At 38.3% G+C, this 12,610-nt stretch overlaps 1 protein-coding gene across 7 annotated transcripts in view; it reads left to right on the plus strand.

The window, feature by feature from the left end:
- MPP7 (MAGUK p55 scaffold protein 7) overlaps positions 1 to 12,610 on the plus strand; it is a 230,649-nt gene that overhangs the window by 135,149 nt on the left and 82,890 nt on the right. For all 7 annotated transcript variants that reach the window (XM_053572981.1, XM_053572980.1, XM_053572985.1 and 4 more), the window contains one exon: positions 8,933 to 9,064. In XM_053572981.1, the coding sequence (XP_053428956.1) occupies positions 8,933 to 9,064 (132 nt within the window). The remainder of the gene's footprint in view (positions 1 to 8,932; positions 9,065 to 12,610) is intronic.

The raw sequence follows: 12,610 nt of genomic DNA on the forward strand, positions 1-12,610 counted from the left end.
CTGATTTTTTCCCCTGGGGCTTTGTCAAGGGCCTGTATAGTGTTGTGGCCTGAGAAACTGGGGCCTTGTCTGGTGTGGTGGGGATAAGTGGTTCTGTCTTGTTTTCAGCTCGTTTCTGTTCCACCCTAGTGAAACAGTTACTCTGGATTGAAGTCTCAGCCTTGGAGAAATATCAGCAATTAAGTCACCCCACACCCCCACCGGCAAACAATTGGAAAAGAAAAATCAAACCTTCCTACCACCGTGCACCCAGGGCACCATCTGATTTTTCCTCAGGCGATTGGTTCAGTTCAAAAAGTCCAAATCAATTGTCTCAGTCTGCACCTGTCTCAGGTGAGAGTTTAAGAGGTCTCTGGGAACTGGATCACAGGGGTCTGGTGACGACTCTGGTGTGGCTTGCTCCAGTGCTGTGTGGAGTCAGGAGGAGCCACCCAGATAATAGATCAGTCTGGGAAGGTTGATGCCTCCTTCCCCACCTTGCACCGCTGTCACACCCAGTCACTGATAGGCCTGCAGTTGGCTGACCCAGTTGCCTGTAGTGAATCGGTACTCCAGGAGTTTGCACCTGTCTGAATCACAAGAAAGTCTGCCAGGCCGCTGCGCTCTGCCTCTCTGTAGCAGGAGGAGGTGAGGCCTGACAACCTCGGGGCGCTTGATGAAGGATGGGGGGTTTTTCACTCAGGTCCAGTCTCGCCCTTGATTAATGTTACTGACAGAACAGAACAGAACAGAACAACTCTGCGGTTCCCCTGCGGAAGAGAAGCTGAATTGAGTTCCAAATCAGCTTGTCTTTGCTCTAGTATTGTCTATAGGCTGACGATCCCCTGAGGGCCAGGTGCGTCTTAGGTTTAGTAAAGCAGACCTCTGGGTCAGCCCCACCCTGGGAGTTTCCCCAGTTTGCAAGTTGGAGTAGCCTCAGGCAAATCCTATACTCAGAGTCTCTGGTTGCCCAGGGAGACAGGGGGTGTGGGTTCTGAATATTCGGTAGTAAGCTGTATTGCTAGCAAAAGAGGGAGATAGGTCCAGTTTTTAGAGGGTCTCTCCCGTGGAGTGTAGTGGGAGGACCTTTGAACTCTGACCGGTTGTTTGTGGGGCACTCTGAGCTGTTCTCGTGGGGGAGGGGACTCCCGTCCGCTTGGTGATGGATTTTGTACCTTTTGTTTGTATCCTTGTGGTCGCAGCTCACCTCAGCGGGGTTGACGTGCGTTCTTCAACCTTCTCTCTTAGTGCAGCTCAAATCCACCAGGATACTTGCTGAATTTTTGTCCTTTAACTCTCCTACTGGACGGGAGCCTCTGTGAAAAGCTGGCTTCAGTCAGCCATCTTGTCTCCTCCCCCACAGAATACTTCAATACAACTCTTCTGTGTGGTCATTTGGTCCTAGTGACATCTTTGGGGAAATTTTTGACATTTCTTTCAATTTCTCCTGTAATTGTTGATTCATTCCAGTTTTCACCCTCTTTGAATTTTTTTTTTTATTATTTATGTTTTCCTGGAAAAGTTAGGATTTTTAAAAAGATTTTTAAACATAGTGGCAATTTGCATTTAATTCTCTTATTTGATCATATATGAAGTTCTATCCCATTTCTCAAAATTTTACTACCTAATCTCTCAAAAGAACTGGCTGTTTATTTACCAGTTCTAGTTTTCCAATTTTTTCTTCTCTTATTTATTTCACACTTGTTTAATTGCAAAAGCGTTTAAGGATATGTGACTTTCTTTTATGTTTGATCAAATTCCACAGACATTTTTTATGGCATGTTAGCATTGACATTAATTCCTTAATAGTCTGCAGTGAATTTTGGTAACTTTGTTATTCTGTCTTATTTAAATCTGCTGAGTTGTTTGGGTTTTGTTTTTAATGTTTATAGATCTTAATTTCCAGTTTGATCTGCACTGATCACAGTATACAACCTGTTAACGTTCTTTTATGTAAAATTTTTAAAAAATGTTTTTGCTTGCTAATTTGGTTGGTTTTCCTGAATATACTCTAGCTATACAAAATTTTAGTTTCTTATTCAAAGATAATGCTCTTCTGCAAGTTTACATGCAAAGTTAAATATGCAAAGTGACTATATCAGAAATAAGAATTATTATAACTAATTATAATAGCTAATAATGCCAAAAATAACAAGTATTTACTATGCAGCAGGCTTTTTGCCACTTTTCTTTTTGCAGTTTTTTAGCTGGGGCTGGGTTTAAATCTCCGGTATATGGGGCTGGTGCCCTACTCCTTTGAGCGCCAGGCGCTGCCCATTATGAAATCTTGTTAAGTAGGCATAAATATTAACTTTCTTCTAAAGACTAGGGAAACTAAAGCACAAAATGTCATATCCCAAAATGAAACTGGACATTTAACAAGTTCCTGTGTGCTTGTGTATTGTGTTCTGTACCCAACAAAGAATGCAAGTGTTTCTTGTTTGACTCTAGCACATGGCATTGTGTTGGCATCAGGGGCTCCCAGTAAATTGAATTTAATATACATTATTATGTGTTCAGAATTTTTATTCCATTGTAGTGTTTTTGGTCTCCTTATGTAAGACAGTTTTGTCCATTCATATACCCTTCAGATGCTTCTCCCATGTTCGTTAGTTCACAATAATACAAAATTGTGATTTTGTTCACTTGACTCTTTAGGAGTCTTTTGCTTTAGAAGAGTACCAACACTTTTTCTATATAACCTGTTATTCTGAAGTCTTTAATTGTTAGGAAATGAGTTGTCATTCTCTAATAGTAGTTTCACTGGAGAACTGTCTAAGACCAAAAGATCATACCTAACATGAATCGATCAGTTAGTTGCCAAATAAAAAATTAATTATTATTAGTTAATAATGTCTCTAAAGTCCAGTTCAGGAAAATCAACGAAGCATAAGAGAAACAACAGACGGGGAGAAAAGGTGAAAGTGAATAGGCAAAGGCCTAAATGGGTATGATAGAGTGTGACTGCTTCCTGCCGTGATGAAGGAGGCAAAGGCTATAAAGTTGGTGGCATTTAGGGGCATTGATGGAGGGATGTTGTTCTATACAGAGACTTTGTTTCTAGGGAAGAAAAGATAGTCGTTAATAAATGAGAACCACCCCTGAGCATCAAATTGCCACATGAAAGGCAGATTAACCTGTATGAGTTGTCATTCTGGGGCTCCCATTTGATAAAATGATGAGTGACATCATCTCCAGAACATGGTATTGTAATTTAGGAAGTCAGGAAAAATTTGGTAGATTCTTTAAAAGGCAGTCAAGTGAGAGGATTTGTTATCATTTTTTAGCTTTTAAGCATTTATTTAACAGAATTACTCATGGACTGAGCTTGCAGTATGAGTGAGGCTTCAGTAAACCATGCTCAAGGAAAATGTTAAGCTTCCTTTTGGAGGGACAGATTGATATGACTCATCCTTTTGAGATGGATGCTTAATTCTATAGACCTGACAGATACTTAGAACTCCAGGGGGTCCCAGGCAGTGAAAGTTTGTGAGCCTGATTAGTTATAAAGGTTAGTGTTCAATTTCCTGCAGATTCTTCTGAGCAACAGGTAAACCCATCAGTTGTGATTGGTTCTTATGGCATATGGAAACACAATTTCATTTTAGCCTTGCCTTTTGAAAGGAAAACCTGTATCTTGGAGAGTAAAATCACCTCAGTTAAAATAGGATAATGGAATATAAAATTACTTTTAGAAGTCCAAAATAAAAAACACTGCTTAAACAGCAGTGCTGGTAAGACGAAGGTAATTAAAAATGACGAATTCGATATGTAATTATTTTGGAATCCAAACATGGACATGAGTACAAAGCTAAGGAGACAAAATATATAGCTGTGTTCTTGATATTTCCTATCCATTATAATAATTGCCTTATTTTCAAATATTTTAATTAGTACTCTCCATTATTCTCACTATGTACAAGATGGTTGCCATGGAGATGGAGATAGAGGACGTTTCTGGTGTTCTTCATTCTTCTGCGTAGACTCATCTTCCCATTTGCCATCATTTTCCTCCTGTCTTAAGACTCTGGGTCTGCTGGTGATGAATTCTTTCAGCTTTTGTGTGGCTTAAAAAAAACTTCATTAACTCTTCCTTTGTAAAAGATATTTTTGCTGGGTATGGAATTTTACATTGACGATATTTTTCTTTTGGATATTTTAAAGATGTTCATTTTCTGACTTGCATTGTTTTTCATGAGAAATGCTGTCACTTTTTTTTTTTTTAATCTTTCAATGGGATTTTAAGATTTTTCAAGCACCTGGGGGTTATTTTATGTTTTTTTTTGTGCCTGAGCATATTGAGCTTATTGAACCCACGAGTTTATCTTTTTAAAAACATTCGTAATTTTTTTTTTTTTTTTTGTAGAGACAGAGTCTCACTGTACCGCCCTCGGGTAGAGTGCCGTGGCATCACACGGCTCACAGCAACCTCTAACTCTTGGGCTTACGTGATTCTCTTGCCTCAGCCTCCCGAGTAGCTGGGACTAGGGCGTCCGCCACAACGCCTGGCTATTTTTTTTGTTGTTGCAGTTTGTCCGGGGCTGGGTTTGAACCCGCCACCCTCGGCATATGGGGCCGGCGCCCTGCTCACTGAGCCACAGGCGCCGCCCACATTCGTAATTTTTTTTGCCACATTTCTTCAAATATGTTTTAGTACAGTTCCTCACTTTCTCTGGAAATGCCAATTACACGTATATTGGGCCATTGAAAGCTGTCCCAGTGCTCACTAATGTTTTGTTTATAATTTTTCAACATATTTTCTCTCTAAATAATTTCTCTAAAACTATGTTTTAGGTAGTTTATATTGCTTTATGTACAAGTTTACTTTTTCTTTTGCAGTGTCTAATCTGCGTTAGTCTCATTCAGTGTACCTTTTTTCATTTCTTATGTTGTATTTTTCATCTCTAGAAGTTTGATTTGAATCTTTTTTTATATATTCCATATCTCTCATTCAGTCTTTCCTCTAGCTTCTTTGAGAATTTGGAATATAGGTAACTTTTAATTTCTTTGTCTATAGTCTTATCTGTGTAATTTTTAGGATTTGGTACTATTGCTATATTTCTTTGGTCTTCATTATAAGTAGTATTTCCTGCATGTCTGGTAATTTTTGATTGAGTGCCAGTCATTGTGACTTTAATGCCTTTAATGCTAGATATTTTTGTATATTTATAGATAACATTCTTGACCTTGATTTTATTATGTTGTTACTTTACTTGGAAACATTTGATCCTTCAGAGGCATGTTTTTAAGTTTTGTTAGTTGAGATTACAGCAGTGTTTAATTTTGAGCTTGTTTTTCCCGCTATTGAGATAGTGCAAAATTCTCCTTAAAGCCTGTGAATTACAAGGTTTTCCCCTTTCACTATGGAGAACAATAACTGTTCTGTTGTGTGAACTTCGGAGTTTGTCAGTCTTGGAGCTGTTGACATTTTGGGGCTGGGTAATTGTTTTTTGGGAGAAGGGACTGTCCTGTATGATATCAGATATTTAGAAGCCCCCCTGACCACTATGCACCATATGGCAGCAGCAGCATTCCAATGATAACCAAAAATGTTTCCAGATATTGCTGGACATCTCCATAGGAGTAAAATTTGCTCTCTGTTGAGAATCACTGCTCTAATCCTTTTTGGTAGTTTTTTTTTTTTTTTTTTTTTTTTTGTAGAGACAGAGTTTCACTTTATCGCCCTCGGTAGAGTGCCGTGGCGTCACACAGCTAACAGCAACCTCCAACTCCTGGGCTTAGGCGATTCTCCTGCCTCAGCCTCCCGAGTAGCTGGGACTACAGGCGCCCGCCACAACGCCCGGCTATTTTTTGGTTGCAGTTTGGCTGGGGCCGGGTTTGAACCCGCCACCCTCGGTATATGGTGCTGGCGCCCTGCTCACTGAGCCACAGGCGCCGCCCCTTTTTGGTAGTTTTTAACATGCATGCCATAGCTGAGGTCTTTGTCAGGACTCAAAGGTCTTTGCTCAGCCTCTTACAGATCTCCAGAGACTTTGCTGCTGTCTTTTCTCCGATAGAATTTTAGCCACTTGACCTTCCTGGATTCTCGGTTCTATTTTCTCACCACAGACAGCCCTGGGTTTTGCCTGGGTTCCTTCTTTTCCATCACAGCCTGGAAACTCTGGACTGCACGTTGGGGCAGTTTGGGGCTCACATTGTTTCCTGTCTCTCAGTGATCATTGTCCTTTGTTGCCTGGTGTCCACTGTCTTCAAAAACTTTTTTTCCCCGTTATTCTTATTTAGTTTTTTTCAGGTCTATCTTCTTAAACTTTGCCTTGTTCCTCATCATGATTCTTGAAAGGTACTTTTGCTGGATACAGAATTCTGGACCGGCTTTTTTCAAAACACTTGCGGATAATTTTAACTATCTTCTGGTTTCCATTACTGCTGCTGATTAGTCAACTGTTCATCAATTTTTTTCTTCTTTCTGATGATCTGTCCTTTTCTCTGGCATTTTTAAGATCTCATTGCCTTCGCCAATTTGCAATTCCACTATGATGTATCAACGCTTGGGTTTCTTTTATTTTTCCTGCTTCATAAAGGATATATTGGGCTTCCTGAATCTTCAGACAATCTCCCATCAATTCCCAGATACTTTTATCATCTTGATACTGTTTATTCTTTCCCTTTGAAACTCTCATAAAGCACCAACTTTAAAGGAGAAATACTTTAATTGAGCTCATTGCAATCAAGATCCTTTATTGATCATAAAACACCAATAGAACAGTGAAAATGCAAGCTACCAAATGGGAGAATATGTTTGTAGCATATGTAACTGACAAAGGCTCTGCTCTAGTTTATTATAAGGAAGTTATAAGACACATACAATGGAAAATGTGCAAGGATCTTGAAGAGGCATCTCACAAAGAAATAGATACACATGCCCAGTAAACATGAAAGAAAAATGAGAGAAACATGAAATAAACATGAAAGAAAAATGAAACTTAGTGAAACTTTCAACTACAGAAGATTCCAGTACACACTCAGAATGGCTAAATTTAAACTAATATTATAAAATGTTACAGAGCATGTGATGCAGCTAGAACTTAACAGATATTGTTGGTGGGAGTATAATTGGACAGCTGTCTCTGTCTACTAATGTTGAATATACTCAGTAGAACGAATGACCCGCACATTTCACTCTTAAATATACTTAAATGAAACATTTATGGCAGCATTCTTTATAATAGTCAAAACTAGAAACTACCTGAATATCCCTCAAAGGCATAGGGGGTAAAGAAACTGAAATATTCCTATGTTGGAGTGCTATATAATAAAGAAAAAGGAGTGCCTACTGCCACCAAGTAACTGCATGGATGAATCTCACTAAATGTTAGGGGAAAAAGAAATACTTATGTAATTTACAAATAGAGACAAGATTGTCTCCTTGAGGGTGGGAGATAGAGGGTATAATGTACCTTAAATAGAGATTATTTGGGTTCTTGTATTTCTTGATAGGCAGGTGTTCACATGGTATATTCATTTTTGAAAGCTCATGCTTAGACACTTTAACGCTTTGTACTTTTGGAATACATGTTATAATAGAAAGTTTAGTTAAAAATAGATATGATTTCTTTGCCATCTTAAAGCTTCTGTTTCAGTTGATGGCAAGTAGCACATGAACATAAAAATGTGTATAGGATTATAAATTATAAACATGTGTAAAGGCAAAGAACGAGGTGCTATGAGATTAAGTAATCTTGGGACCTGCTTTTATTTGGATGGTTTGGCCAGGCCTCTATGACAAAGAATTATTTAAGGTGAAGGAGGAGGGGAAAAGTATAAGGTAAGGTTAGGGGGTATGTAAGACTTTAAAGACGTGCTGAAGAGTTTAGTCTTCATCCCAAGGCCAGTGGGCAGCCTTAGAAGGGTTGTTGGTAGCCAAGTTATATGACTTACGTACTCCGGCTATGCTGAGCATCATGGGTTTGAAAATGGGCCAAAGATGAATGCCCTGGCCTGTTTAAAGCCTATTGCAGTGTTCCCAGCAAAAGATCCATGAGCTAGACCAGAAGCCTGCCAACTTTTTATATGAAAGGTGAGTGTTCCACTTACTCAGCTTTGCCAGTGTAGGGTGACAGCAGCCATAGACAATGCATAAGTGAACGTGCATGACTGTGTTCCAATAAAACTTTATTATAAGAAACAGGTGTCATAGTTTGCCTATTACCGATCTAGACTACAGAGATGAAGAACAATTATTTAGATATATTTTTAAAGTAGATTTCTTAGCATATCGATTGGATGTTAGCACAGGTGAGAGGAAAGGCTTCAAGGATGATTTCTAGACTTTGGTCTTGAGTAATTGGTGGATAGTTGTGCTGATTAGGGATCAAGTTCATAGAGTCTAAAAACCACTCATCCCAAATAGTGAACAGTAGCATGTCAAAGTTCCAGTGGTCTCCTTTAGTCTAGAAATACGTTTATTCTTTTCCATGCATATTAGTCAGCTATTACACAAAAAATTAAAGTGAGAAAACAACCAAAGAACCAATCATATGGATCAGTCTTGTGATCTCTTGTAATAGGAGAAAAAGTAATGGGAAAGAAAAAATATGGACTACTCTGACTCCTGTTGGTTCATTGAAAATGTATCTTTATCCTCATATTCTCTCATTCTCCAAAAGTAACCCCTTTCCACCCTTGTCCCTCACTGCTGCCCTCATAAGGATGAACCAGAGAATGTGCAGGTTAGAGGAAATCTTAAACTGATTCTGTCATGTATTAATGGCATTGGGATGGAGGCGGCAACTAAGTAGAGCCACCATCTACTGTTGGACAAATTCCACTTCCTAGTCCAGATGTAAGAGGCACCTTTTCGGGTAGTTGCCTTAGTACCATTGCTATGTCGAAACCAAACATGATGTTGATTTTCTTTATGCTTGATGTGGTTGGAATTTTGTATTTGATTGATATAGTTGTGTATATTTTTTACCAACCTTTCAATTTATAGGCTTTGCTCTCTGTACATGACACTGTGGCTCAGAAGAATTACGACCCCGTGTTGCCGCCTATGCCTGAAGATATTGACGATGAGGAAGACTCAGTCAAAATAATTCGTCTGGTTAAAAATAGAGAACCACTGGTGAGTTTTGGTCTACATTTTGTACCCAGATATGAGTAGATACCATGATAAAGCCAAATCTGATGGACACAGACCCTTTATACCTCTCCTGAAAATGAACTTCCTCTGTGATCTCAAACTTCCAAACAAATGGAATAATCATGTCCGAAGAATATGATTTAGAAAAATGAAAATGATGCCACGGTGTTTAGTCCAGCCTCTGGGTGAAGGACTCTTCTACAACTTGAACTTGGAAGTGAGAACAATGCAACCTAAAAAATTGTACCCTGATATTAATTTGAAATTAAAAAAAAGAATTTGAGTTCATGAAAATGAAGTCAAATAGAATGACAGGCATTCTACTGGTTATGAATAGCAGCGATTTTGAAAATCTGATTTATTAACATTTATACCAGAGAGCATACCATGCACTAAGTATGGCTGATTCGAGATTAAATGGTACAACTAAAAACAATTGCTTTTGGCTATGATAGTACAACTCTAGGCTATTTTATATACTTCACCCAGTTTCTTCTTAAATGTAAACTCATTTCCAGCAGGTCCAACTAAAATGTTTGAGAGATCCAAATGAAGTAAACATCTAATTTCTTTGATAAATATTTTGAAGACATTTAGTCAAGAAGTGTGGAACTTAAATCTGTTTAATGTGATGGCATGTTTCATCTATTTTTAAAATAGAGTATTTAAAAAGTCATAGAAAAAGAGGACCTCTAATAGAATGAAAAATTTTCCAAAATTATTTCTTAGGTATTCTTAAAAAAAAAAGTATTAAGATTGTAAATGACATTTTAAAGATATTGGAGTATGCAATTAGGTGAATAGAATTACTTGTCTTGAAACTTTCCTCATCCAAATGTATAATTAAATGCGTTCCCTTCTCAGTTAAAGGTAAACTAAGATTATTGAGTGAATAAATTTAAAGTTTGGAAAAATGGAAAATATTTATTTTCAAAAACTTGTCACTGAACATTTGTCAAGTAGCAATTGTCAGTTTGGGGAGGTTATGGGAGAGGCCACAGGACCACAAGAGCAAAACCAAACACACACAAAGAGAAGATTAAGAGTCAAAGGCATCTTTGGGAGAGCCAGTCCAAGTGGTGAGAGTCAGAAACAGGCAAGGTGAAGGAAGCCAACCAGAAACCCACACCTGTCAGGGGGGTGGTTAGGAAAGGCTTAGTAGACAACTCACAGGGAAAGGCTGTAAGATCAAGCAAGGAAGGGGTAGGTTACTGGTGTTATTTAAGAATATAAAGTGGTGACATGAACACCAAGCTTGCTCCCACCCCTGGCTTCAGTTGGAGTTGGCTCATTTTTTGCCCCGAAACCTACAGCAGCAAGTCACCCATCATCTCAGACCTATTCAGAAAACTGGGCAATGTACCTCTTGGGGAGCATTTTGGATGTCAGCTGAGATATAATGTATTTGGAATGCCATAAATGTTGTGAAACATTACGCAAGCATTGTATAAATGTCACATAGAAGGGTTAAGGTAGAAGCTAGAGTACGTCCGCTCGAGGAAAGAATGGTTACCTGGGAGAACAGGCAGTGAACACAGAGCTGGCAGGTATGTGGAAAGGAAAATGTGTGCTACTTTGAGGGGAGGAATCGAAAAACTCAAAGAATGGGAAAAATGGCGGTCAGGATTCAAGAAGCAGAGCTATCCACCTTCCCTTGTGAGTTTGGAGCAATTACATTTGTTTTATCACAAAATTAAATTTTAATTATCGAGAAATTAAATTGTAGACAAGATGAGAACAAGATTCTCTTCATTGGTGAGTGGACTTTGATCCTAAATTTTCCATGTTTCTTGCATGGATTGTCCTCCTTTTAAGCAAGAGGACAAACTTTGGTATAAGAAGAATGACCCTACATACTGACTTAAAATACACATTTCTGGGCTCTCCCCTAAAAAATAGGTATAACCAGATTTTTGCTGGGGTCTGGGAATCTCAATTTTAAAAAATATCTCAGATGTTCTCAATGCAAGTGTTTGGTAGACCACACTTTAAACCTGAAATTGACCTTGCCACTGTCTTAAGGAAACCTTACAATATTGTCAGTTTATAGGAGATAAAATTTTTATTTAAGATCGTGACAATCCGGTCTCAGCGGTCCCCTTTCATAAACTAATTTACCAAATTAATAGTTAACAAAAAGTCTAAGAACTTTAACTTCTAACCTGAAATTCTCTATTTTTTGTCAGAATCACAATCACAGAGTAAATTTAAATTTCTTACATTAAATTATGTAAGAAAATGTGTAAGTTTTTAAATAATAGATTCAAATTTAATTCATTTTGCATTTGCAGACTTCATTTCACAGGACTGGGGACTTGGGTACAGAATTGCGATTTGATCTTATACTCAGGCAAATACATTACGTTGGGAATACACCAAGCGATTGTGATCATAGAGGTTTTGAAAACGAGATAGAAATAAAAGCCTTCAGTAATGAAAAGTTCAAAGTAAAGAGTGGGTCAGGTTGGTAGTATTGTGTAGAAAGTAAGAGATTGTTATCTGTAGTATTTTTTTTCTGATGGTTAATTTTAGATTTTATTTAAAAAAAATTTTAAATTAAATCATAACTGTGTACATTGATGCATTTATGGGTTTCAGTGTACTGATTTGATTTACAGTGTGAAATGCTTACAATGAACTAACTAACATCACAATTATACTCTTTTCTTAATAGTTTTGAAATGTACCATTGCATCATGCACATTGGGTGAGGTCTCCCCAAATACCCTTCCTCTTCCCACCTTCCCTCTCCCTCTCCCCTCTCTCTCCTCTTCCCTTCTACTTTCCCTTTTGCGATTCATATGTTTATCTGTAGTTTATCCTCCAAGGAAAGTGGAAACAGCAGTTAACAAGCTTGCTCCATCAGAACACACATCTCTGTCTACAGCAGAACCCTCTTGTGTTGGAGAGCTTTTCTTTTGCTACACATTCCAGAAGTGATTTCATCCTGCCCATGGCTTTAAAAACCATTTCTATGCCAGGGAGTCCCAGGCGTATCTCTCTTCCAGACCTTTCTTCTGATCTTTAGATTCGTATATCCATCTGTCTACTTGTTATCTCCATTTGGATGTCTAATAGACATCTCAGTTTTCACATATCCGAAAATAAACTGCTAATCTTTGTCCCCACATCTGTTCCACCCTCGTCGTCCTCTCTTTCAGTTGATGGCAATTCCATGCTTTCAGTTTGCTCAGCCAAAAACCGGAGAGTCAAGCTTTGGTTCCTGTCTTTTTGTGTGTGTGTCCCATGGTCAGTCCTTTGGGAAATCCTTTTGCCTCTGCCCATAACATATCCAGACCCCTTAGTATGACCGCTGCTTCCCCCTGGATTACTACACAGATTGAGCCTTTGAAATCTAAAATTTCAAAATCTGAAATGCTGCAAATTCTGAATTTTTTTGAGCACCAATAGGAACCTCAAAGGAAATACTCCCTGGGGCATTCAAAAGAATGAAGAAGATATTCCAAATTCAAAAAGAAAGCTTAAACTCTGAGACACTTTCTTGTCTAAGCATTTCAGATAAGAAAA

This window comes from Nycticebus coucang, chromosome 20, assembly GCF_027406575.1.
Source record: "Nycticebus coucang isolate mNycCou1 chromosome 20, mNycCou1.pri, whole genome shotgun sequence".
Lineage (NCBI taxonomy): Eukaryota > Metazoa > Chordata > Mammalia > Primates > Lorisidae > Nycticebus > Nycticebus coucang.